Source organism: Haliaeetus albicilla, chromosome 10, assembly GCF_947461875.1.
Source record: "Haliaeetus albicilla chromosome 10, bHalAlb1.1, whole genome shotgun sequence".
NCBI lineage: Eukaryota > Metazoa > Chordata > Aves > Accipitriformes > Accipitridae > Haliaeetus > Haliaeetus albicilla.
The window spans coordinates 3,729,249-3,754,789 of NC_091492.1; the positions used below are offsets into that span (position 1 = coordinate 3,729,249).

Below are 25,541 nucleotides of genomic sequence, written 5' to 3' on the forward strand. Positions count from 1 at the left end.
TATGTTTGCATAAGAATATTGGTTTAATTTAAAGTGGAGTTTGACATAGGGAAGCCAGGAAGAGATTTTTGCTATGAATCTATTCTAGCCCTTAATACAGGCCCCTTGTAAGACAGTAAATTATTCTTGCTGTAAAACTTCACCAGACTAGCTGAACGCCGGAGGCTGAGTCTGGTATCTGCTTGTTCCTGGACAATTTTATTTTCTTCTCTCAGATAATGTCTTAGATTATTAATTACATCAGTCTCGAGTGAAAGCTGAGCTTTGCAGCCATGGATGATTCTTTTTTAAGAAAAATAAATTCCTACGGTGAAAATCCCTAAGGTATTTGCATTGGAAAAATCGATACAGAAACTTGAAAACTTAGCTTTGAATTAAAGAAAAAAGGCAAACTGTCCATATGAAATATGAGAATATGGCATTATTTCTGCTATAGATTTATTTTCTTACCATTAATGAGTATAAATGTACATTTAATTTCTAGAAAAGTAATGTAATCTACATCACGGAGGAACTGGAAGCAATGTTAGGTAAGTACAGTTGCATCTGTCATGCAGCAGGAATGCTTGCAGTACAACCTGGTTTCCAGATATAGCTTTTTCAAATCAAAGTTATCAGCATAGAATGTCAGATCAAATTCATCACAGACAGTAGAAAAATAAAACGTTGTGATCCTAGGTGAAATTCAACCCAGTCTTCAATGGTTTTCAAATCTCTCTCATGCTGTAGAATGGTAACTATAAAATATCTCCCCACCGAATGAAAGGTAGCCTGAGAACAAAGTATTCCCCTTTCGGTGAAGGTTCGGATGCTCTTCCCAACTTCTCTTTCAGTCAATAAGATTGCATTTTCATAGTGAGCGTCCTCCATCCGAGGATCTCGAAGTGCTTCACGAGCATTAGTGAAAGAAGCCTCACAAAGCCGTAGCTGGGCACCGTCATCTCATCTTTGCCATGGCGGGGATGCACGTGGGTTGGCAGATTTGTGATGTGTGACAGAGCTAAAAATTCCCCGTCGAGCCCTGCTGTTCAGTACGGCCGCCTGTAACCCCTCGAGCTGTCTGATGGAGGTCATTGGGCTTTTATGCAGATGAGCATAAGCTCTGTAGAAGTCCGGCAATCTGCTTTCTAATGAAGTCCAATTCATTCAAATAAACACTGTAACACAATGACCGTGCTTTAGAAACGTTTGAGGTTGTATAGTCATCTATTGGGCTTATTTTAAATAGTTATAAACATGGTTAATAGTTGCTTACCTACTGGTGATTAAGTTTTACATTAAGTGCAGAAGAACCTTATGTTTTAAATACAAATATTTTTTATAATACATGGCTCACAGGAGACCTGCCTCTCTTTTTTTTTTTTTTTTTGCCAATTTAGAGCCTTGAAGTTTAGGTCGCAAACATGACTTTACGGCAACATACAAAGCTACAGGAAAATCACATCTGCGTACTGGGAAAAGGGGTTTTTGGCATTTTTGTTACAAGTGTTGCCTCTTCCAAATATGGTTGCAGTAAAAGTCTGCAGAAGGTACAAAGCAGTGATTTGGTAAGTAAGTCAGCAGCTTCTTGAGCCTCCTGCCAGTTGTGGGTTTTAGCAGACCCAGCTGCCACGGTCTGATGCAGAGATCCTTGCTGCCGTCTCAGAGCTGCGTTAGGTGCACGCACAAAGTAGAGGATGCATCAAATGACTCACAACTGGACTGTAGATATACTGGAAATTACAGAAAATAACACAATGTTGGCATTTCTGATCACATATAATTCCTGACCAGCATTAAATGTTAGCTGGGCTATGTGGAACAAGACACATCCGTGCAGAATAACAAAGCGCTGGCCTGCTAAATGTTATGAAGATATACTTCCTAAAGCTTAACATGCAGCAGGAGAAATGGGAGTGTGATTACATTTTTAATGGGAATAGACCTTTTCGTACTGACAATTCAAGACACGCTGTACTCATTAACGATTACCAGGAGCTGCGCAAGGCATTTGGGTTTATGAAGATAGCGGCCGAAGGCCGTAAAAGGGTCGTGATCACACCGAGCTAGGCGATAACAAATGCAGTCAGAAGCCCTGCTCCGAAGAGCTTACAGTCTTGGTCCTACTGAAAAGAGCATTAACCCCAATCACTTGTGAAAAGAGGGTGACGGTGGTGGGAAGACCCGTGGTGAGGCTCCTGCTGCAGTCTTGGTGCTCGACTCATGGATGGGAAAGAGTGTGACCGACAGATCCGGCTACAGGCAGGGGGTTGCTGTGCTTTGCCTCTGCAAAGAGAAAGGGCCCGTTTCACTTTCAGCACCTTTTTTTTTTTTTTTTTTTTTCCACATTGCTCCCAGGTTCTCCTTCCACCTCTCCCTATAAAATCTCCTGCTTGGGTATCACTGTCTGAGGCAAGAGCTGCGCTACGGCGTTGGGTCCTGCGCTAGAGCCTAGTTTATAGTCTTCACTGCCTGTGCTTGTAGAAGGAGATGGAAGGGATGGTTCAGGAGATGCTGTGGGAGAGAAAAGAAACAGAATTAAAATGGACTTGGACACTGTTCAGTGGAGCAGTGCCCGAGTAAAATCAGCAAACCGTCCTATGAACCAAGGAGCAGGAGCTTCGGGCATGGGGCAGGGAAATCCATCCCAAATCAGGCATGTTCAGGCGTATTCTTCCTTCCTGTTTGTGACGAGGACTGATAGGCACATACCGACTCTTCTCAGTATTTTGCGCTTGGGAAATGCCCCCAACTGCTTTTCAATCCTTCCTCTCCTCTTCAGAGGAGACCTCAACCTGCTAGCCACCATACTTCATTTACAGAACACAGCATCTCTCTAATCTCCCTTGCTGCAGGGTGGCTTAAAAAAAAAAAGCAAGCTCAAATACATGATGCCAACATTTATATGGCTGAGAAATAGCAAAATATGCTACAAGAGGTAGATGATCGTAAGTGGCAGAAGGAGACTGTGTGCAAGATGTCGTGATTACATGGCAGTGGCTGTTAAATTGCAACTCATATTCCACTTTTTTTTTTAATAGCACGGTCCGTTTGCTACTACAGCGGATAAATGCCTTAACAAATAGCCATTGCCTAGCAGCAGTGCCCAGAGTGGTTGAAGATGATCTTGTATTCAGGTCATATTGTGTTCTGGTTGACAGCAACCAAGACACTTTACGTAGGGAAACTCTTGCCACTAATAACTGCGTGTGCTTCTTTGTGGTATTTCCCAGCACTGCCTCTATTCATAGAAACACACTGTCACCAATCTTGATTTCCTTTTTTTAAATCTCGTAATGTTTAGTAGCATCTCAAAATCCCTCTGGATCATGCTAGTACATGAAAATCTCAGCTTCTTTTCGGAAGCATGTTTCCAGACTGCATAGTAAAGGGCGTCAGCAAGGGGGGGCTGTGAACTCTGATTCAAGTGTAATGCTTAAACATATAAATAAACTTAAAGGTCTTTTTCTTAACTGCTTTTCCTATCCAGTCCCTTCATTATGATGACACTAATAGCATAAAAATGGACACGTACGGTCTGGAGCGGTGTGAATCACAGAGCTCATGGTGCTTGGGAGGACGTGTCCTGGCAGCGGTTCCAGGTTGAGGTTGGGAGGTCCTGACTGGTACTGGAGATCAATGGTGGTTCCTGCAGGGGAAGTGAAAAAAGACATCATTCTTTGCATAGTTACTGAGAAGCCAGAAGTTCTGGGCCAAATCTCTTTTTTTCAGAGAATGTGGAAGACCTCTGTGGGTGGGGGTTAATGTCCTGGCTTGTCTTTGCTTCCTTCCTGCTCCAGCCGTCGTCTTTGCTCTCCGCCTTCTCACTGTCTAGGCACAACCTCCCACGATGGCTGGGGTTTCGGCTAATACTCAACTGCACTGTTCATCTGTCTCTGTGTGTGTGTGTCCCAACTACTGCTCTTATCAGGGTTTCCCATATATTTATAACTTTTGCATGTTGCTAACAAAAAAAAATATATTTTATTCTTGCAAACTGCATCAGTTAGGTAGGTTGCCTAAAAAGTCAAGTGCCCCGCTGGCGTGAAGCACTGCAAAGTGGTACCCATTTCTATAAAGCTGATCCTGGGTCAAATTTTCAGAGATGGGCTGGAAAAAAATGCCTTGGGGATTGGACTGGAGTGAGAAGGACCCATGTTCAAGCTACAATTCAACCCGAGCCTTGACTTCCCTCCTCCCAAGACCAAGTTCTCTCTACCGTACATCCTCCAGAGAAGGACAAAACCCCAGACACGAAGCCTTGTAATGGCTTTGAAATAAATCAACTTTGCTGTCCTTTCTCAGCCGGGGTCATACCTCCCAGCAGCATCTCCTGCAGCAAACTGTCGATCCTGGCCACACCAAAAAGCTTCACGAACTGGACTTGCTCGATCATCTGCCAGGTGATGCTCTGCAGCGGGGGCAGCAGGAGGAGGATATCGCTGAACCGGCCTCGAGAGTCGTACTGGCGATCGTTGATGTAGTCTTCTAGGTTGACTTGGACCTGGAAGCGCATGTTCTTCACCTTCCCGGGCTCGCTCAGGCCTTTGCAGTCTGAGAGGCAGAAAAAAAAAAAAAGAAGTTAATTGCTGGGCTGTGTAACCAAAAAGTGTTACCCTGTCAGTCAGGTTCTGTAGAGGGAAAAGGATGACGTGCCAGTGATCCTCTGACAATTATCTGTCAGAGTGTGCACGTTTATCTGACAGATTAGCATTGGGCTGCCACTATTTCCTATTTCACGTGGAATTGGGAAACCATAAGGGGAATTCGGGGCGAAACAGGAATTTGAGGGGAAATAGTAAGAAAATAAGAGCTTGCTTCAGGCGGCTGTGTCTGGCTACTGCCATTAGTGAAGAGGACGGATTTAGATGTTGAACCATATTTGTCCTTCCAAGGAAACGACCTGGAATTTTCCCCTGGAAACTTTGAGTCCCAACTACTGCCACTAAATCCATGCAGGTTTAGTGCCTATATGAGGTAATTACACCCACTGCAGCACCAGATTCATGTCTTTGACCTGTGGTCGATTCGTTCTTCATGGTCCACTGGTCCAGTTTTGCTTAAGCAAGTAAATGTGCACTCTGGGTAGGGTGAAGGGCCAGAATTTACAGCTTTCCACTCCTGCCTCTCCTGCTATCTAAAACCGAGATTTCTGGCTCACTGGACCATTTCCTTCACAGTCTACAAAGAATCCACAAGCACCACATTTTAGGGATCACCACGCCAAGAGATTAGATGAAGTGTTTAACAAATTATTGCATGTCAGCATGTAACTCTATGACATGCCCGCTTGTTAGCGTGAACGAATTTCACTTCTGTAGAGCTTTGCACTTTTTCCTTTTAGATGAAATCACAGCGCCTCACTGTCGCAATGATCTAAAGCTTCACTGAGATACTGATCAGCCAAGAAGGTAATTTGTAAAACTCAATTTGATAATACCACCCTTACTCAGGTTTACAGCAGGCTCTTTGGCGAGCCAAAGTTCATGATGTTTCTAAAACTCCTGTATCTTGATTTCAAATCAGCCAACACAGCAAAAAAATAACTAATGGAAGATGCTCTAATTTCTCCATGCTAATAGATGCCAAAGACAAAAAGGCATTGTTCTGGACTGGGGATTGTTCCCCCATCTCTTCTCCAAGCTACAGAGCAACACGCACTAAAGGGACTCGAGTGTTGAACCAGGAGGAGGTGTTGTGTGTGCTGCAGGCGTGTACAAACAGGAGTGTTTGGGGGGAACCTGGGCTGAGACAGAAACCCCCGTGTTTGTGGAATAAGAATACAGCAACGGTTGAAAACAAGCTTTTGTTTGTCTCTGTGTGTTTCCCTGTTCTCCATCCTGTGCGGACCAGCCCTGCCCTCCAACAAGAGCCGTTAACAGCCATCCTTGATATTTCTGGGTACTCTGCACAGTCCAGCTCTCTGTGGTTTTTAATGCTGCTTTCTGAACTCCAGTGGATGCTCCACACTGCTGCTCAGTTGACTCACTTTGCTTATGCATAATTCAATATAGGCATATATGTCCTTAATAGCCATCTCCTTCATTTCAGACTGATGGGCTTTCCTGAAGCAAAGCTACAGAAGCAGCAAAACTCCTCTAGGGTCTGCAGAGTCTCGCACATTGGTCTGGCTGGAGTTAATACTTGCTAAATAGTAAAGTGTTCAGGAATAGGTCACTTCTAACACATCCTTGCTGCACTGCAAATTATTGCTCATTACAGCAGAGGCAGGTGAAATGTAGCGCTGCCGCTGAGGGGTTTTCCTTGTTATCGGAGAGCCCTCAACTCCTTTTCAAGCCCCATGTCTGGCAATCGGGAAGGAAGCTTACCTGGATCAAAGAAGATGATGGCTTTAAGGCAAGCGTACTCATTGTCATCGATCTGGATGTCCCGCAAGGGCTTCACCAGCTCATCCAAGATTCTGGTGGCCACACGAGCGATTTCCAGTTCCGGGCAGTGCATTGGAATGATGAAGTCATTCCCTGGGGAGACAAGAGAAATTCGCCATCAGATTTTCTCTCTAGCTCTGCGGACACGGTCTTATCCAGAAGTTACCCCAAGGCGTGTTGCCAGATAGTCCCGGTGCCCATGTGCAGCAGATTTCCAGTGTGCAGCTTCATACTCAGATTCACGACTGAGAAGCAATCCGTCGATCTCATTCTTTGGTCCTTATTTATCTCGTTTGCACATGTCAGTGCACCCACACTGTACACAAAGCCTGCTCCACGTTCTGCTCTGGTTTACCCTCTGTTATACCTAGCATCTGTTTGCAAGTGGTGTTGCATCTTTATTTTTGGTGTGGTTTTTTTTAAACAAAGTTCTCCCTCCCTCTTTTTTTTAATGCATGGCTTTCAAGGTCAGTATTCTCATTTTTCCAAGAATAATCCCACCTGTGTTTTTGGTGGCAGAGAGCTACATGAAAAGGAAATACCTATGTGCCCTATAATTTTTAATAGACCTTTCTGCTAAGTCTTTAGGCACCGATACCCAAATACCTCATTGCCTGTGTCCTGGCAATTGCAGTTACAAAAACAAGGCAACGCAGTTGGAGATGCCATTTAAATATTGGGGGCTTCCTCATCAACAATTTCAAAGCGGTAATGGAGCACTTGTAAAAGTCCCAGTGAATTTGCTTGCTTTTTTTTACAATTCTCCAGAAACCTTCTCAAGCCAGATGTGCAGACCATGCCCAGGAGGGCAGAGAGGATTTCAGGGAGGCAGGATACTTGGCAATGACATGGGTGTGCAAATTATAAAAGCAGGAGTGTATTTCACTACTTTACCTAATAACAGAAAATCGGTGTATGGTATGGACCGCTTGGCTACCCCAAGGAGCAGGTGTTCTCCTGCATGGGCTCTGAGCAAGGCAACCTGGAGATGGCACAGAAGAAAAAAATAATATTCTGTTTGAAAAGCAGGGAACAGAACGGTGAGCTTTTGGTGTTTGCTTAGATATGTCAGGTCTACAGATAAAGTACTATTAAGAGCTAGAAATTATTAGTGTATTTTCACTTTGCAGAAGTGCTACATTCATGGCAAACTAAACAAAAAAGCTGTTTTCAATGAAAGAGCAAAGAAGGGCTTGAGTAATTTCAGTTCTTAGGAAATAAATGGGTTTTATATTCAACTATCAGGTACCAGTAAAAGGAAAACCAGTCTTTTTTGACTGGGTCCTTGTGCAGACTGGAGTGACCAACTCTATTATATTTTGGGGGACTTTGGCTACTTGACTTATTTTTAAGAATAATAATTCTTTCTCTCCTATTAGTTTATGGCTCTGCATAGGGTGATCTATATGTTAATGTCAGATTCTCCTGTTGAAAAGCATGGCTGGGAATTCCTCTCGAAGGTGGTGGGTTTGCAGGGAAGAGGCATTTGCATTTTACCTGGTCATCAAGTGGGAGCTCACAAAACGCCGGGATGTATTTTGCCCATTCAACCAGCACCAGAAGCTGCTGTTTCATGGATTCACACACATCGTTGATGGTTGCAACCTTCTTCATAGCAATGTCCGTGCTGTGCACCGGACTTAGCGACGAATACTGAAAGAGAAACAACCCAGTTGCATTGGGACCAGATCAGGGCTGTTTTGCCATCCTTGATAGCAACGATTCACTGATAACACGGGCAGCCTTCGCAGACATTAACCTCGTCAGGTCATTGACAAGACGTTTGCCGTCGTGGTTGTACACTTATTTATTTGCTCAGCAGTGTATATATACTGTCCAATGTACAGCCCATGGGGAAGCCTCCACGAGGTGGTGCTCGGTCCCAACAGACACCCCTCCCTCCTCCACCTTCTTCCCACTCTCCAGGCTGGCTCAGGACAAAATCTGATTAATATTCCCCTTCCCAGCAGTAGCCAGCAGCACTGGGTCTCAGCTTCCCATCAATCACTTAAGCCAGCCAAATGCATGAAATGCATCCAGCCTTTCTCCCCCGAGCTGCTGTCTGGGACACAAACCACCCATTTCAAGCTCTAAAAAGCTGCGTGGGGGAGGAGAGGGTTAAAACATCGTAATTTTTTAAAAGGAAGTGGACGCATTGCTGCATGTAATATGCAACATCTGGACCATATGTTTCAGTGGAGAAAGGATATTTGCATAAGAATTTAAAGGATGCGCAGGGTGAAATTCATTGTGGAACATGAAATAAAAAAGCAATCAGCGTTAGCTGAAGCCCAGCGTTTTTATTACCTTTATTTTTCTCTCCTAAAATTGTTGCTCCAGTAAAGTTACAAGAAAAGATATAATTAACCATGACGGGAACATTGTGTTCTGAGCAGGACAGTGTGTGCAGCAAGGAGGGATAAATTTCTGCATGAAATGCAATGGATTTTTAGGGATCCAGCAACAATTTAGGCTGGGGGCAGAGGGGACCAGGGGTCTGCAACATCCCTTAGCCCTTGGAATTTCGGCTTTGCATCTCACATGCCAAAGGCTGCATCTGTTTTTTGCAGGATTTGTCTTGATAATGCACCAAGGATTTTTGCTGTCTGCTTTTGGATACTTCTAATGCATTTTCTTCCCTGTAGCTTTGCGTAAGAGCCATCCGAGGGCAGAAAAAGATCCAGCCCTGGTTGGTTTAGTGAGTTTCTAACTCCATATGGAATAGCTGAAGGCCATGTACTCGTTTGGAGGGCTGGCCCTGCATTTCATACCTGCTGCGCCATGGCCTCCGCCTGAGTGAGCACGTTGATGGAGAGCGAGCCGTTGTCCTCATAGCTGCTCCTGCGAATGCTGATCCTGTCACGCTCATTCTGCACAGCTGAAATGAGAGCGAGCAGCGGTTGCGTTAGCAAGAAAATTCCCCCACAACCGATGGCTGCCGTTGCTTTTGGTCCCCAAACGGGAGCGGATGGGGCTTTAGTGCCTGCAAGACCCTCCACTCTTGCTGGAGGCTGGAATAAGATTAAACAGGCCCTGGGGAAGGGAAAAAAGGCCACTAGAGAGGGAGAAGACCAAACACAGGAGCAACAGAGGGCAATAAGGCCGTTTGGCAGTCAGAGCTTCCCCTGCGGGATGTTAGCTGGTTCTACGGGGTTTGATGCAGCTCGGGGAGTTTGGGGATTTGGTGTCGACCCTTTTCACTTGGCAATGCACCCACACTGCTGGAGTCCTGGCCTCCCATGCCCTTTTCGCCATGTCTGCACCTGAGCTCCCAGTACAGCAGGATGCTCTTGAGGTTCCATCTAGTCTCTGCGGCAGCACTGGAAAAACCATCCTCTGATCCCACCTCAAAGCAGCCTCGAAGTGTGCCCTGTCCTTGTGGCATCGCAGGCGGTGGTCCCCAGGGGACATTGCCACTGCTCACGGAGAGCACGAAGAGTCACCTCATTAAGGAAGCTCCAAAGAAAGGAAGCTTAAATTCGCTGATTCCCCCTTAAAACCATTCCCTCAGCCTTGTCCATCACGCTGGTGATTTCAATGAGTCTGTAACCCTGCGGCAAGGCCAGCACGCAGCTGAGGGAACAAACCAAGCCAGGGTTTGTCTCCAGCTCTGCCGGCACCCTGTGCAAATCACTGCTGCAGATCAGCTCAGACCGCCCTGAACTGTTAATAACAGTGATATAACACACCTTGGACACACTATAGTGATCACAGCAGAGTGAAGATCAGCCCTGGGCTTTTTGCAAACAGAAAGATATGGCCATGCCATGGTGAATTAGAAAAAAAAATGCTGATTTTTTTGAAGTCCATGCCACCCTTTAACCATCCTTTTCCCTGAAGCACAAGCCACATCTAGCCCCATGCTCTATCAACCCTGCCTGTTGAACATAACAGATTTACCGTGCTTCGGCAGCTTATTTTTGCAACACAGGCTCCAAGAACTGACTCGCCTCCACTGCAGCCATCAAGTAAAACAGCAGCAGGGAAAAAAAGCAGAATTTAGACTTAGTCCAATGTTGTTTTCAGTGTTGATTTCTCCCCCGAGCCCTATTGCCTCCATCCAGCAGCAAGCAAGCCCACATGGGGCTGGAGGAAGGAGCCTGAATGCGGACTCAGCATTTTCCTGACAGCTTGTACAACTTGGCTACGTACAGCTCAGCAAGGCAATTGTCAGGTCCTTAAAGCAGAGGGAGCAGGAAGATTTAGCATGTGGTGATAATGCAACACATGCCTCCTCCTTCATACAGCAATTCCAGGCTCTTTTTGGTTTTATCGAGGGGGAATGACTTAGGCATAGCTGTCAAAGTGCGACTCACTTCTGTGCTTTAACCCCTTGGATGTGAAATAGTGTGGTTTTGTCTCAAAAGTGGCCACTGGAGAAGATTTTTCCAGCAGCAATTTTTTGCAGAGTCAGCAAAATCCTTTTCCATTACTCTTTCGAGACTTTGCCTCGCTGCTGGGCCTTGCTTTAGAGCAAGCATCGTTCTTTGCACGGGGCACGTTTCTCTGAATTCGTACAAAGGAGGAGATGTGGACACCGTTTCGCACACAGGGTGGGAAGGTGGGGGATTTTTTTTGTCAGCTCGGGTCCAACCACTGATCTGTTTTCCTAACTGGCCTCTGATGAGAGGCCAACAAAGTGAAAGGGGAAAAAAACAAGCAACAGTGACAAAAAATCAATATCTCCCGTTATCGGCAGGAGCGTAGTATTTATTTTCCAGGATTTGGGGCTCAGCCTTGCTGTCAGTCGGCACCCGCTCGCCTCTGAGCTGGGTGTGTTTGAGGGGGGTCTGCTGGGGTCCAGCCACCAAAGCTGTTTTGCACCTCGGAGCCAACCTTGCCTGAATGGCTGCAAGGGGCTGGATAAGTAAAGTACATCAATTTGTAAAAGATGCAATACAAATACATGTTACTGGAGCTTTTTCAGGCTGTGGATAATACGTAGAGGCAATTAGACATCAGTTTAGAGAAAAAAACAACTACAGCCCTTGGGAGGCTCTGCTAACCTACCTTAGGCAGCAGTATATATTACCCTAGGCATGGTGGGGCGGTGATGGAGAAGACTGTTTGGCCGGGGATCCCCACCAGTCTGAAGGTGAAGGTGGTTATAGGAAACATAATCTATGATTAATCTTCAGAATAGATTAAGCCTTCATGGCTTTTTTTGGTACACCAGAAAGATGAGCAGCAGCATCCAGCATTGAGTAGCAGCAAGCCCTCCCGAATCCATGTCATCGCTGAGGTCCTTGGAAAGTTCCCACCCAATCTTCTATGCCTGGTTTCATATCAGCTGCTCCCCCACGTAGCTCTCTGGGGGTGACGGGGCTCTTTTTTCCAATTTACAAGAAAAGATACAAATTTTGCTTTTCCAACTGAGTTACACATCTTATTTTATATAAGTCCTCCAAACCCATGCAGACCTAGTCCTAGTCCCCAATGACAGACTCCTTTAAGAAGCCTCAGCCTGTTTTTCTCCCGGGTCGTTTTATGGCACATATTTCAGTGCTTCCCTCATGCTCTGATAAGCTCAATCTTCAAGTGTAAGTGGATGGTACAGACCGACTTTCTCAAGGTGATTTGGGTGTTATCGCTGAAAGTACCCAAGATGCGACAGAATTAGATACAAAAGGGAGTTAATGTTTTACCTGCCACAAAATTAATCTATTACTGTGTGGTAATTATATTGCTATATTTATTGTGCTTGTAAAAGGGAAGGGATAGGTCACTCGTGGTGAGGCATCGGGAGTGCTCAAGGGGCGTGCTGGCCCTCAGGGTGTGTGGGCTCAGACGTGATCTTGGCTTTGCAGTCAATAAAACTCAGCCAACTTGCAGGAAGAACTAAAATCCCAATGCTGGATCCCACTGCCTCCCTCCCAGGGACTACTATTTCCAGTATATGCCAGGCAAAATTTTGCTCATCCATTTTTTCTTCTCTAATCCTGTCCTCTGCTCAACGCTTCGGTTCCCAAAGCCAGAAAAACACTGGGAAGGGCCACAGCAGCCCAGAAGGAGGGGACATCAGCGGGAACGAGTCCCCCCGATGCTGCCAGCCAGGGACAACGTGTCCCTGACCCGGGCTTTCCCTTGGGGAAAAGGCAGAGAGGGCGAGATGGTGCCCGTATCTCCCTCCGGGGAATCATCCATGGCTACGGCATGTCCTAACTGTGGGAAACGGATGGAAAAACAAATATATTCTCCATCTGACATAGAGGAGCCGTCGGACGGGTTTTGTTATTCAGAGCAAGGCTGGGCACTTTTGCCACGAGGGCATCAAGGATGCGGGCGGCCGGGCAGGCTGCGGAGCACACACAGCGGCTCTTGAGCAAACAGCGGTGTGTTTGTGGGATTGCAACAAACCCGTGTTTCCCAAACATTTTGTCCTTGCTGCCTTGCCACGTAGGTACAGAGCTTGTGATGGGGAATGTCTGGGGAGTCCAATAAATACAGGCACAGGCATTGATTGGAAGGGGACAGCAGCAAACCAGTAACTTCCCATGGCAACCGCAGAGGTTAAAGCCTACATGGGAGTTACCGTTTCCATTATTATTCCACTAAAACCATCCTCATTTAACGCCGATGGAGTTGGAAATGTATTAATAAATGGCATAAAGAGAGAGCAGGAGGAGGGAGGTGTGAGTGCCCCAGTGCGGTGCTGGCGTTCACCAGTGCTCACAGTGTTTCTCTCTCCACTGATAGATTTACTCCTTCTGCTGCCTGATTAATTTATAGGCACAAATAATTTTTTTCCCCAAGCTACCTCTGATTTTGTAGGTGTGGTGTATTTTTTCTGCAAATAGATCCAAATGGTACATGCACATTTAATCCTTTCATGGGCTCTTGGCCTAATTTATGATTATCACAAAGCAGGGAAGATCCTTTATCTTTTCCATCCATCTTTGCAATAAACCACAGTCCCAGCCTTCTGAAAGCTGGCAGAAGAGATGTACAAGCAAAAGGTATGAAACAAGATAGAGGTTCTGTGAAACACTAATAAACCTGTCCTGTAAACCTGTCCAATTTAACAAAAATAAATAAAAAATGGCCTCAAATCCTCCCACTGTGTTGTGGCAGTGAGTGATACAATAATTCTTTTTACTTCTCCGTAAAACTAAAGGAGTTCACGTACATTCATAAATTACTTTAAAGGGGATGAGAGGTTAAATATTAACCCCTCTTTTTTCATCAGCAAACTGAATCCTGACAGTGCAGTGCTGGCAATTCAAAAGGCTTCCAGGTTTTTAGACACTCAGCTCCATGTGAGTAGATCACCCGGCTCACTTGAAAAATCACTCCCTGCTAATTTATTCAAGGTTAAACATGATCTCAGCAAGATGCTAAAAATAATATCCTGCCATTTTCTTTGGGTGTTTAAGTATCTGGTGCACTCCTCATCCACTGATGCTGTAGTGACCAAAAACCTGTCTGGTATCTTTGTGCAAAACAATAGAAATCGAATCTTCTCCTGTGCAAAGAAAGAAAATCATAGGGGACAGCCAGAAAATCCCCAAAACACCCAGACTACCCTGCGGTGGTCCCAGCCTTAACCACAAAACAAGAACAAAGCAGTGAATCTCCTGTAAAAATCTTAAATCCTGATCATAGTGGTGTTTCACGAGACAAGAAGGGCTTTGCCTTCAAGCAAGCCTTTTCTCTCCCCTCCTCCCAAGTTTAATGATTGTTTACTTGTAGCTATTAAAGGAATTATTGATACCAAAACTGTAATTGGGATAGGAGAGTTTCTGAAAGAGCTAAATTCTAGGAAATCTGGGGACTGGACTTCCCACAAGACTCAAGGTTTGGCCCTTTCTTGCTCTTGCTGGTGCCGATGGAACCTGGATCCCATCTCAATGCACAAGCCTGGAGGCATAGGGCTGGTGCGTGGGACAGTCCTGGTCCTTTCCGAAAGCAGGATCAAATTCCTAGCGTACAAACAAGACAATCGAAAGGACTGTACTGATGCTTTTGTCAACAACGTCCATCCAGCTGCCCCAAACCTGTAGCGAACCTATAGCCCGACTGCGCTGTGCTTCCAGCACCAGCCCGTGCTGAGACCCTCAGCTGCCACTATAGACAGCTAGCTTGGATATTTGCATTGTATAGCTTTTTCTTTAGGCAGAAATCTCCCTTCTACCAGGCCAGATAATATAGCCCCTCTCAATCTGTTACAGACTAGAGTTGTTTCCAACAAGGGAAAAGAAGAGAGAAAGAAAGACCCAAATGTGTCATGTCACTTCTTACGACACAGAAAGACTGGGGAAAAAAAAAAAACAAAACCCACTCTGGATCCAAAATTCCAGTTTATCGGTTAGTTTTGCTGGGATGAGAACATTTGGGGAACAGCAAGTTTTCCCATATTGGAGCAGTGGGTCAGTGGGGCGCCGGCGGTGGGGAGCGTGCGAGGGTGACACAACCCTGCTCACCCCACCCCAGGTGTACTGTCACAGACAGGCTGGGAAAAGGATCATTTCCAGCTTCTTCCCCTCTACTGTGAACAAACAATGCTATTACCACACCCTGGAAAGTCTGATTGCTATTATACAGGCCGGCTGCAAAGCGGTGTGCGCCAGAGAGTGACAAACTCTTGCGTGCCAGTGCTGCGACAACGGGACACGCTGAGTGTGGATGTCACAGCTGTGGTCTCCCAACACGAATTGGTGCACGCCGCCAAAAGATTTTGTACAAACATTTGTATCCTCCTAATACTGCTATATCCCAAGACATGGCTTCTCTTTTTCCCTAATGCTTCGCAATACTGTTTAATATTAATCTAGAACCACCCTAAAGCAAATAACTGTGTTCTTTTTGTGCACACAATTGTGCAAGAAAATTTCGTTCGCAGTCCTGCACATATGCTTTGGATATAGCTCTGGTCAGCTAAGCTAATTTCCGCAAAGCAGTTGCTCAAGGTGCTTTAAAACCTTCCTTACCAAACACATGAGCAGTTTGTGAGCACACAACCTGACTGTGCACTCATAAAAAAAGTTTCAAAGAATGTGACTATGTGGAGCTTGAAGTGAGTCATCTTCCATCGAGCTGCAATCAATAATGAAGACATGAGCCAAGGTTTTATAACTTTTACCATAAAACCAATAAAAATCATGCTTCAGCTAAAAGAATGGATCTGATAACCAGATTTCAGCCTTTCCAAGCTGTCGAGCTTGCTGCATCGGCAATTGGCTCCATCCCCACGTAGAACTGACCAGATATGCTTTGGTTTGGTCTTTATTACTCTGAGGGCTATTTTTTTTCCATCTGCTGTATTTACTCCATTTCTCCTAAACTAAACCAGCAGGCATTTTTGCTATGTCCATGACTTATGCCAAATTGCAAGACACCCTTGTTCTCCAGGAAAACATATGGTCAGAAGGTTGGAAAGATTTTTTCATCACCAGTGAAATCTTGTGAATTACCAGAAATCAGTGACAAATTTCCCGTTGGATTTCACCCCGTGGGTAAAGGGTGTTTAACTCGGTGGCATGGAAAGAAACTCTCAAGTTCCTTTCTAGCTCCCTCACCCTTTAGCTGTCAATGGGTTGGAAAATAGCACAAATGAAGGGTGAAGAGTGCTGAAACCATCACCCAACTACCTGCACATCAGGGGGATGTACCATCTCTTGTGGGTTGGGCCTCCCAAAGACAAAGACAGTCTTCTGCCCAGAAAGCTTGGAGTAAGTAAAATAGTATCATCCATGCTCTCCCACTATGCAAACACTGAACGATCAGAGATCAGAAATGCTATGGTAGGTCCCAAACTTTCCCAGGGAAGCTGGCTGGAGGGAATTAAGGCATAGGTTAACAGAAGTGGGTTTTTCTCTTGCTTAGCGTTAGGCACCGTAACACTTAGTATTTCCTTTAGTGCGTTGGAAGGGCACTTCCCAATGGTCACTGGTACCCAAACGCTCTACAATGCTCCACCTCCCTCTTCATACAGCCAATGTGAAGTGCAACAAAAAGCCAACATTAGGTGGCCCCTTCAGTACTAGTGCCAACAGTAGCTCTAGCGTGGTGCTATACCCACCACGAGGACAGCACTACCTACAGAAGGGTTTGACTCTGGCTCAGGTCCCAGCTCAGGGGACACGGGAGCACTCCCGGTGTGCCCTGCGCCACGGAGGAGCAGCTCTCGCGCTGTAAGGCATCGTGTTTGGGTTGCACTTTGCCCTAAGGGTTGCACCAAGCTACCTGAGCATCAGCCAAGTCAACCACCAAGCGCTACTCTGCAGCAGTCAGTTGTTGGCATTTATGAGACTGAGGAGGGCACGTCCTCGCTGAGGTTGTCACAGCTGGGGTTAGGAGTCACACTAGCAGGTATTTAGCAAGGGAATTTCTGTTGTGAAACAGTTAGAGGCTAAATAAAGCCTGAGGAAGCCCATCCCTTTCCCAGTATAAATATATCCCAAAGAGACCAGCCTCCCAGGATGGGTGAATACTGTCACAAGGCTCTAATTGAGATTCCCACCAGATAAGATAGGAAATGGGGCTTTCAGCTTCAACAAGAAATCTCTCACTGTGACACGCGAGCATTATCTCCCCAGGGCAGGGCTGCCGCTGCTCTCCATCATGCTCTGCAGTGGGAGTAGGGCCAGAGCCAGCAGCAGGCGGTTTTGCAATATCTCTTTGCACCTACCTTCTTTCTTCATGCCAGCTCTGAAGCACTTCTTCAGCCTGCAGTACCTGCACTGGTTCCTCTTGTCTTTGTCTATCACGCACTGTCGGCTGAACCTGGGAGGAGATGGGAAATAAAATATGGAACAACTGGCCTGGCACCTGCACCCCACTCACCCCGAGCAGCCCCAAATACAGTCCCAGACCTCACTGAGCTACGCATTGCCTGAACCCAGAGAAGAGCCAAAGGTCTGCAAGAAAAGGATTAAATCAACGTCAGCTTGGCCCAGTTCCTCCTCTTCCCCACTGCCGTTCCTGCCAGCTGGGAGCGCAGCAATTTCAGACCACCCACCCTGCGAGGACTGTGATGGTTTTGGCTGTGAAAGCGTGACTGTGACTCAAGTTGTGCTGGTGCCTGGTAGTGTAGGAACTCCATCTCCCGCTTTCAGACAGTTATTGGACGTCAGGCGTCAGGACTTGTTTGATCCCGTTCGTTAATGCTGTCCTGCTTTGTGTAGAATAATTACACTATGGACCACAAGCTCTCTTGTGCCTTCAGCCTAGTTTTGAGGCAAGTGGCCTCCTATTTCCTATCCATTTCAATGGGGGATTTAGGAACCCATGTGCTGTTCAAGGGGTGGCCCATGTAGCCTTGGCAGTTCTTGCCACGGTGGGAGAAGCGATGGAAGAGGAATCTGCCACACAGAGAGGAGACGGCGTGGGTTGCTCTGGGACCATCATCAGGTTGTAAAAGCTGAGGCATTTTTCCAGACTGGTAAAAAGCCAAAGGTACAAAGGCCCGAAGACTTTCCAAAGAATTCACGCCTGCGATAAACAACAGAGCTCCGAGCTGGGCTAAATACAGCGCGGCTCACCAAAAAAGGATTTGCAGACAAGCAGGCATTTGCCATTTGCTTGGCTTCAATGCTGTGGATCTTCCCTGAGCTGCCAGATATCACAGAGATTCATGGTTTCCCGGGGAGGGGCAACAGCTCCACTCCCAGGAGCCTGAGAGCCGAAATTTCAAAGAAATCAGTAGTAGCTGTTGCCCTCTCTTGCAGGGATCCCATGGTTCCTGGGATGGGCACCGTGTGGGTGGACGCTGCTGGCACCCTGGGTGTCTTTCACGGCTGGTGTGTCCTGGAGTGATAAGGACCCCAGGAGCATTTTGAACAAACAAGGTGACTCAAAGATTTGGAATGCCCTTAAAGGAGAAAGAGTTCTGGAACAGAAAGAAAACTTCCAGGTTTTAATTAGAGATGAAGGGCTTGAGTGTATTCGGGTTTGTTTTCCCCTTCCTCCAGTGCTAAAATAAACACCATTTTCTAAGGTCAACCAAGATAGCTGCTGTATAATTTATAGCCTCCTCCTGGTAAAAAAATTCTCTCTAATGTATACCTGTGTGCCAAAGTGGACATGAATCATCACTGGTCCATCCTAGGTTCTCAGAATGATTGTAAAATCATCAGAGGTATGTCAGCATACATAGTTTAATGATTACAAAACAAAAATGGAGACACTGTGGGGGAGGTGGAGGTTTTGGGGGTGGCAGGTTCTTGGATGCTTGTTGCTTTTTACTGGGAAAATCAAGAAACACTGCATTTGAGATGAAATCTCTGGAGCTTTGGTCCTTTGCCACCTTGGCTTTCCCTTGCTGGGCTGTGATAAGGTTACGGTGTCACTCCACACCCAGAAGCTGTACTTACAGATTATACAGCCCAGTCAAACCTCAGGTGTATAAGTTTCCCTTGATTTACACTCATGAAATGGATTGCTCGGTGTCACAAAAGGTGTCAGGGTCCAGGATGAGATAGGACTTGGCTTACTCCTTAGCTCCCTGTCTTCCAGCCAGAAACTAAACTGCAGTATTACTGTTAGCATTCATGGCATGATAATTCCTCATTTGGGATAAGGGCCCCGCTGTACAACCTGATCTCCACCCCAAATTATTTACATTGTCAATAAATTGTATTTATTTATTGCAGAAGGGGGGTGTACCTGCAGGAATAGACATGGTTCTTGCGGACGCTTCTCCTGAAGAAGCCTTTGCAGCCGTCGCAGCTGGACGCCCCATAGTGTTTGCCAGTCGCCCGGTCCCCGCAGATGGAGCAGAGGGAGCCGATGCCGTTGGTGAGCAGGTTGGTGTTTGCTGATTCGGCTGTGATGGCCTCTGCGGGCAGAGAACAGGGACCATTAGACCCCTCTGTGATGGAAACCAGAATCAGCTGGCGGCAAGTTGGGTTTTTTTAAGCAAAGCACGCACTGACCCAGCCCCACACGCACGTGTGCACAGGCAGTATGTGTTGCTAGTAAAACCTCCAGATTGATGGCCGTGCTCTTCTCAGCCTCAGCTGAGAGTAACTCTGTTGCTTTGCTTCTGATATTGGTGTTTTCCTTTGCTGCACAGAGAGATTTCAAGCTGCATAACCCAACACGCTCATGAGAATGTAACAATTACCACTACTTTTCTTGACAGATGTAGAAAAACCTTACCTGGATGTGAGATCGATACATGGTTTTGAGGGATGGGGAGCCACCTCCCCAGTTACACACCTTGAGAACATGGTTCAAAGCTGGTGCCCATAGAAGACAGTGGAAAGAACATCATAAACTTGAATAAGTGGAAAGCAGAGAAGAGACAGCAGAAGCAAGAAGGACAAACTATTTCATGCACATGATAGAAGTGTTGGAGATAAAAGGCTGCTCTTGAGAGCTCCTCTGCAGCTGGAAGACAGAGACAGCAGCTCCCACAGGGCTTACTTTAGTTCTCCTAAGTCTGGTTCTTGCTCTGAATTGCCCTCTGAAGAGGCTTATTGCTTTCCACTGGAAAGCAATAGAGGTGTGCAGGAAGATTGACCTTCTAAATTACGACCTAAAATTAGGTCATATGAATGCCCTCTGTCATGTCCTCTGTTTGCACCCACTCATTTGGGGCAGGAATAGCTCTGCTCCTGCCTGGCCTGTGTATACACTGCTGAAAACTCCCCTTTAAACTTCTCCCTTGGCCTTAACCACCAGACTCGCTGCCCTCTTAATCCACCTAATTTGAGGCACAGCTTGGGGAAGAAAAAAAAAGGGAAAAAAAAAAAAAAAAAAAAAAGAGACACTTGAGAAGACGCAGATGACAGTGTTTACATCTCGCCGAGAGGAGGAATGTTTGTGGAGTTTGTCCTGACCTGGGCACTCACTGCAGGTTGGTTTTATGAATTTTTTCGCACCTCTGGGAGCATGTTCTTCGCTCCAGGGGAGCCGATCTCATGGTACAGTGACATCGGCAAAGCCTCTGGGACAAGATGCATCCTGCCTCGCCAAAGAGATGAGAGGTGATGAGAAAAGCTCAGCTGCTGTTGTTTTGAGCAACAACAAATCTTAGAGAAAATTACTCCAAGGGGAGGAATTGGCATCTGATCCGGACAGTCTAGAGAAAGTTTTCTAATGCATAATACATAAAAATAGCTTTGGGTAATTCACACACAACATGTATATATACAGAGAGAGAGAAGGCTATATTTGTATATGAATACACATCAAAAAAATATAGTGAAAATATTTGCTATGCAATGAAAATTGTAATCAAAAGCCAGGAAAAAAAAGCCAATAAAGCTTTCGTTTTTCAAAAACTGGGAAGTTTTTTAGCTAAGGCTAAGACATTTTTAGCTAAGACTTCACAAATGCAAAGGTCAGACTTCCTTTCCCCACCTCAAAACCCCCTTTTGATCTATATTTCACCTTCTAACCTATGGATGAATAAATAAGTAGGCTGTAGCAAGATGGGAACCACATGACAAGAAAGAATGACAGCATCAAAATCATTCTTGGGTCATAATGACAGGAATTGAGATTCACCTGTTCCCAAAATCCATGTAAGATGCTCCCAGCTCTGACATTTGTCAGTAAGTGGCACTTGGGTCCCCTGGGAAAATTGTCTGCATCAGAGGTGCTTAATGGTAATTTACATTGATTTTTAGGTTTTTTACGTTGATTCTTCATTTTATTTTGCTTGATCACTCAGTATTAAATGAGCTGTACTAGAATATTCCTTCGAGGGTCACTGTACTACCAAACATTCGTGCATCTGTTGCTCCATCTATTTTTTTGAAGGAACACATGACCATAAACAAATGTGCCTACTGTGCTGGATTCCTTTTAAAAATTTGCACAACAAAAATAAAGCCAATTTTCTCTTCGCTCCACTCATGCTTTCTCTACTGACTTCAGAGGAATCCAGCCAAGGTCATACAGTTGGGGTCTCCAGAGGACATTTCATCCTTCAGCTGGGTCCAGGTTGCAAAACGTTCCTAATGCTAGAAAGCATTTACTCACCAGAGAAAACTTTTTCCCCTTATGTGCATGAGACATGTGAGCAGCTACTTGCTGATCTATGGAAGAAATTAATAATCTGGCCTTAAACCAAGTATTACTGGAGGAAGGACCATCAGCACTGAGTATGTGAGGGCCCATGGAAGTTAGCAAACCAAATTTTGCTCTCACTTGTACCCATGAAAACACAGACAAGCCCATGGGCTACAGTTAAGTTGGGTGGCTGTCTGCTAGGGGAGATACATAGCTAGAAGTTCAGTCCCTGTTAGGTAGCTACGTGTCATTTTCAGCTTGGTTGAACGTAAAAAGAAATTTTTAAAAAAAAAGTAAAGAAAAGGAAAGCCCTAAGCCAGTATGCACATGTTAATTATGATGATAGATTTTAGCTAGAAAATCCTGTCACCGACTAATGATGAGTTCCAAATGAGAATTAACTCAGAGAAGAGCAAAAACGCAACCGATATCGCGTGCATCAGCAGCCTGTTTTGATGTGACTTTCAAAACTACCCAGTATTTGAGGAATGTCTGGGTTTTCCCCGGACTGATCACTGCTAGGAAAATCAGAGGAAAGCCAGGATCCCTGCTAGCACAATCACCTGCCTGTGAAATCAGCTGAAAACTGTAGACCGTTTACTTCAGTGATTCAGCTTCATTTAACCTGTTGTGCCTCTCTAGAGAGGTTGCTATGAAGTTTCAACCATCTTTTGCGAGTTATATATAAGCAGCATGCAGATTGGGATCTATAGGCTACCTAATGCTGATGAGAGTATCCCAGTGGCCTCACCAGCTTTGGGGTCAACCAAGCTCACAACGGAACACGTACAAATTTTTGTTACCTACTGCCTCTGTATGTAAGTCTTTAACTAAGCAGGGCTGAAATGAAGATGCCAAGTTTTACAGTGATAAGAAACGTCAGGGAGGATGGTCGCAGGGAGGATGCTGCTGGGGAATGCTATCTGGCTTCCATTCAGAGCTGGAGCTCTGCACAATATCTGACCACTGCAGACCTCTTTGCTGCTTTTCCTTTCAGTTATGTTTCTGGCTACATCTCTTCTAGATGCACATTGGATACAAGAATTACTTTGCAATACTTTCCAGAATGACTTTTGCTTTTATCTACCCAGAAATCCAAGCCAGTCTCGGTGCACATAATTTGCAGCTAACAAATCCCCAAAATTACATGTGCTGGGCTAGAACATAAAGAGATCATAAGTGAGGGTTTAAGTCAAACTTGGTGGCCAAAGCCAGCGTTGCGAAACCTGTGCATACAAGGGTTGTAGGGTTGGACAGGGGCTAGCACTGAAGCCCTGGCCACGTGCAGGTCAGCCGCTTTCTACATCAGCTTTTAGCAAATAGAGGAGGAGTTTTTGAGATAAAACACAGCTTTGATTTAGTGTTCCTACAGTAACAATGACAAGGAGGCCAGCCAGAAAGGCCAGAGCTCCTCACAAGCACGTGTGAAGCTTGAGGGATGGTCAGGCACTGTCAAAATATCTTTGATGGCTTTTTCATGGTCCAAGTTGGGTCAGACCGCAGCGGGGCTGGGAAAGGTGTTTTGCCAACCTTGTGCCAGAGTCCCAAGGATTGGCGTGATGTTTGAGTGCTGAGACAGGAAAATGAGCACCACTGTGGGAGAAAGTGTTCACCGACACTTGACTAAAGAATTAGTGCAGTATTTCAATAATGCTTCATATTTTAAGCAAAATGACAACTCTGACAAGAGCGTGAGGAAATGGGTATTAACAGCACATAAAACCCAAGTGAGAATATGGCTTGTAATGCCAGCCAAGGTAAAGGAAACAAATTTGTACAGACTGGGAAAATTTCTGCAGTTACAACACATATTTTATAAAGGAAAGACAGGATTAACATTGATTTTCGTTCATTTCCTTTTGCCATCCTTTCTATTTAAAACAGACAATTTTTTTATAGTCCTTCTCCACTCCCATAATGGATTCTATTCTTTATTTTGAATTAGTCTCAAAATATTTGGCAAATTACGGGTACTTAGAGGTGGAAACTCCAAAATATGTATCTAGGCAAATCTCAAAATTACAGCAGCTTGCTGAAGCAGAAGGCTTAGCACCAGAAGCACTGTACATCATTAATCAACCCAAAATTTTGAAGAAATAATATTCCAAAGAAGGAAAGAGTTGGTTTCAAGAAAGCATGACCTTGTTTGAAAATATTCTAATTTTTGCTTTTAAAATTGTTCAGAATGTAAGAAACAGTCCCGAGTCCATTAAAATAAATATTGTACCGCTTCCTGTTTGTGTTTATAGAGGGCAAAACTGCCATTAGATTTAGCTGGGGAAATGACACAGACAAATCTTGCATAACGGGAAAGATAAGGCTTAAAACCATCCAGTATATTTTTAAAAATACCTAAAATGAGATTATTTCTTGATTCTAACAATTTTAAAAATAGTTCTGCAACTACATAGTAGCTGTGTGAACTGTTATTGGAGTTACATATGGGAACTGAACTCAGCTGGTTAGCAATGTATTTCCATGCATGGACATTTCAGGACTTTTTTGAAGTTATTTTTATAAACGGTAGAAGAGGACACTTACCCAAGTCAAACAAGCTAATTTCAAAACAGCTAGTTCCCGAGAGCAGTTACTCATTAACAGCTAGACAAATAACACAATACTGATCTAGATAAACTTCAGAAAAAACTCAACCTGTCAGTTCCACTGCGTGAAACAACAGAGAGCCCCAAGCAGGTTTTGGTAGTTAACTTGCCAAATTACCTTGAATTTTGAGGAAATTTGTACCGCTCTAAGAAGTAAAAAATATCTTGTTGTTCAGCAGCAAGTGACAAAGAGAAACATCTGTGTTAAATAACATTTCTGGAGTAGGATGGCAGATGGAAACCTTTCTGCAAGAATAAGAAATAAGATCCAGTCTATCTGGAGCTGGCAAAAAAAATATATTGAAAATCTTTTATTTGGGGACAGACAGAGCTTTTCTTGAAGTCAAATTTAAATTCCATTTTCTTTGGGCCTTTTGACTTTATTTGTCTCCTGACATCCCTCCATGTCCCACAGTAATAAGTCTAATCATTTTATATTGTAGATGATAGCCCTTCTGAAACTCTGATTTCTTTTGATGAGACAGCTAATGAGCAAACATGAGACCCTGAAAATCCCATCTTAATTTCACTAAGCTTCTTAACAAATTAAATGAAATGCTGCCAAAGCTCTCCAAAGGCATTGCAAACATCAGAATCTCATTCGGTTACATGATTGAGTTCGTGCTATATGACTAAAATGTCCTTTATTTTTCACACAGTGAACAGTTAATTTCATGGAATAGTGCTCACTTTATGTCAGAGTATTTTTGGCTACTCAAAACCTAAATGTATGTCACACAATACGCTTTATTTCTGTGAACAAAGCGGAAGTCTTGGCATATAAACACTCATGCCTCACAGCCAAGTTCTTTGTGTGCTGTAAAAGCTTTTAGACCAACTTGGTAGCCCGGAAAAAAATGTAAGGCAAGCAACAATTTGGATATTGCTTCTCGATCTAAGTACCTCAGAACAAATTAAATTGGGCGCATGGTGTATTGTCTGAGTAACAGACAAACGCCATTTGAGATGGGTTTTTTGTTTACCCAAGGATTAAATATGAACCTAGGTCATATATGGGAATGAAACACACATTTTAAGGAAGAAATATCAGTAATAACTCCTCTCATAAGTCATACTGAGGGACAAACCTATGGCGTGCCATGAAGAGCTCTACCAACATTTCCAATACCTTGTGGGCTCTTCAGGACATGACCCTCAGCCCACCAAGGAAAAGAATATCTCAAAATAGCACCGGCAAGTGAAGGGGTCCCATTACAGCCCAAACGTAACTGCAGATGCAACAGAAGTTGACAGGTCAGCTGCTTAAATATTACCCCTTCCACCCTTTGCCCCACACCTCCTACCTGCCTTTCCTAGCTGTTCAGCTTTATAACAAAGGTAGTGGAGATTATTCAAGAGGAATCGAACAAAAATCTCACCGGTGTTATTGGGGAGCACCCGAAGGTTGTCAAATTCCAGCATGGTATAAGAGGAATCCAAGGAGTCGACGTAATCTGGCATATCCATGTCCATGATGGACTGACAAAGCTTCATTATTACTTGTCAACAGCAAGGGAAGCGGCGAAAAAAACAGCCCTGCTGTCAATCACGGCCAAGGTTTCCTCCACAAAGAGAGACACCCCAGCCCTTGCGATGACAAATCATTACCCAG

The 25,541-nt window shown here is 44.8% G+C and overlaps 1 protein-coding gene across 2 annotated transcripts; it reads right to left on the minus strand.

The window, feature by feature from the left end:
• On the minus strand, positions 1–25,541 carry LOC104320109 (hepatocyte nuclear factor 4-beta). Of its 2 annotated transcripts, none has more exons than XM_069793348.1 (10): positions 25,309–25,541; positions 18,972–19,143; positions 16,996–17,090; positions 9,140–9,246; positions 7,866–8,021; positions 7,263–7,350; positions 6,309–6,461; positions 4,297–4,533; positions 3,515–3,628; positions 1–2,265 (listed from the first exon to the last, which is right to left on the minus strand). In XM_069793348.1, exons 1-10 carry the CDS (start codon positions 25,421–25,423, stop codon positions 2,201–2,203), a joined length of 1,302 nt encoding a protein of 433 aa, XP_069649449.1. In that variant the 5' UTR covers positions 25,424–25,541; the 3' UTR covers positions 1–2,200. The 2 variants fall into 2 exon arrangements, with proteins under 2 accessions (XP_069649449.1, XP_069649448.1); XM_069793347.1 differs by having other exon boundaries at positions 1–2,493; positions 25,309–25,538.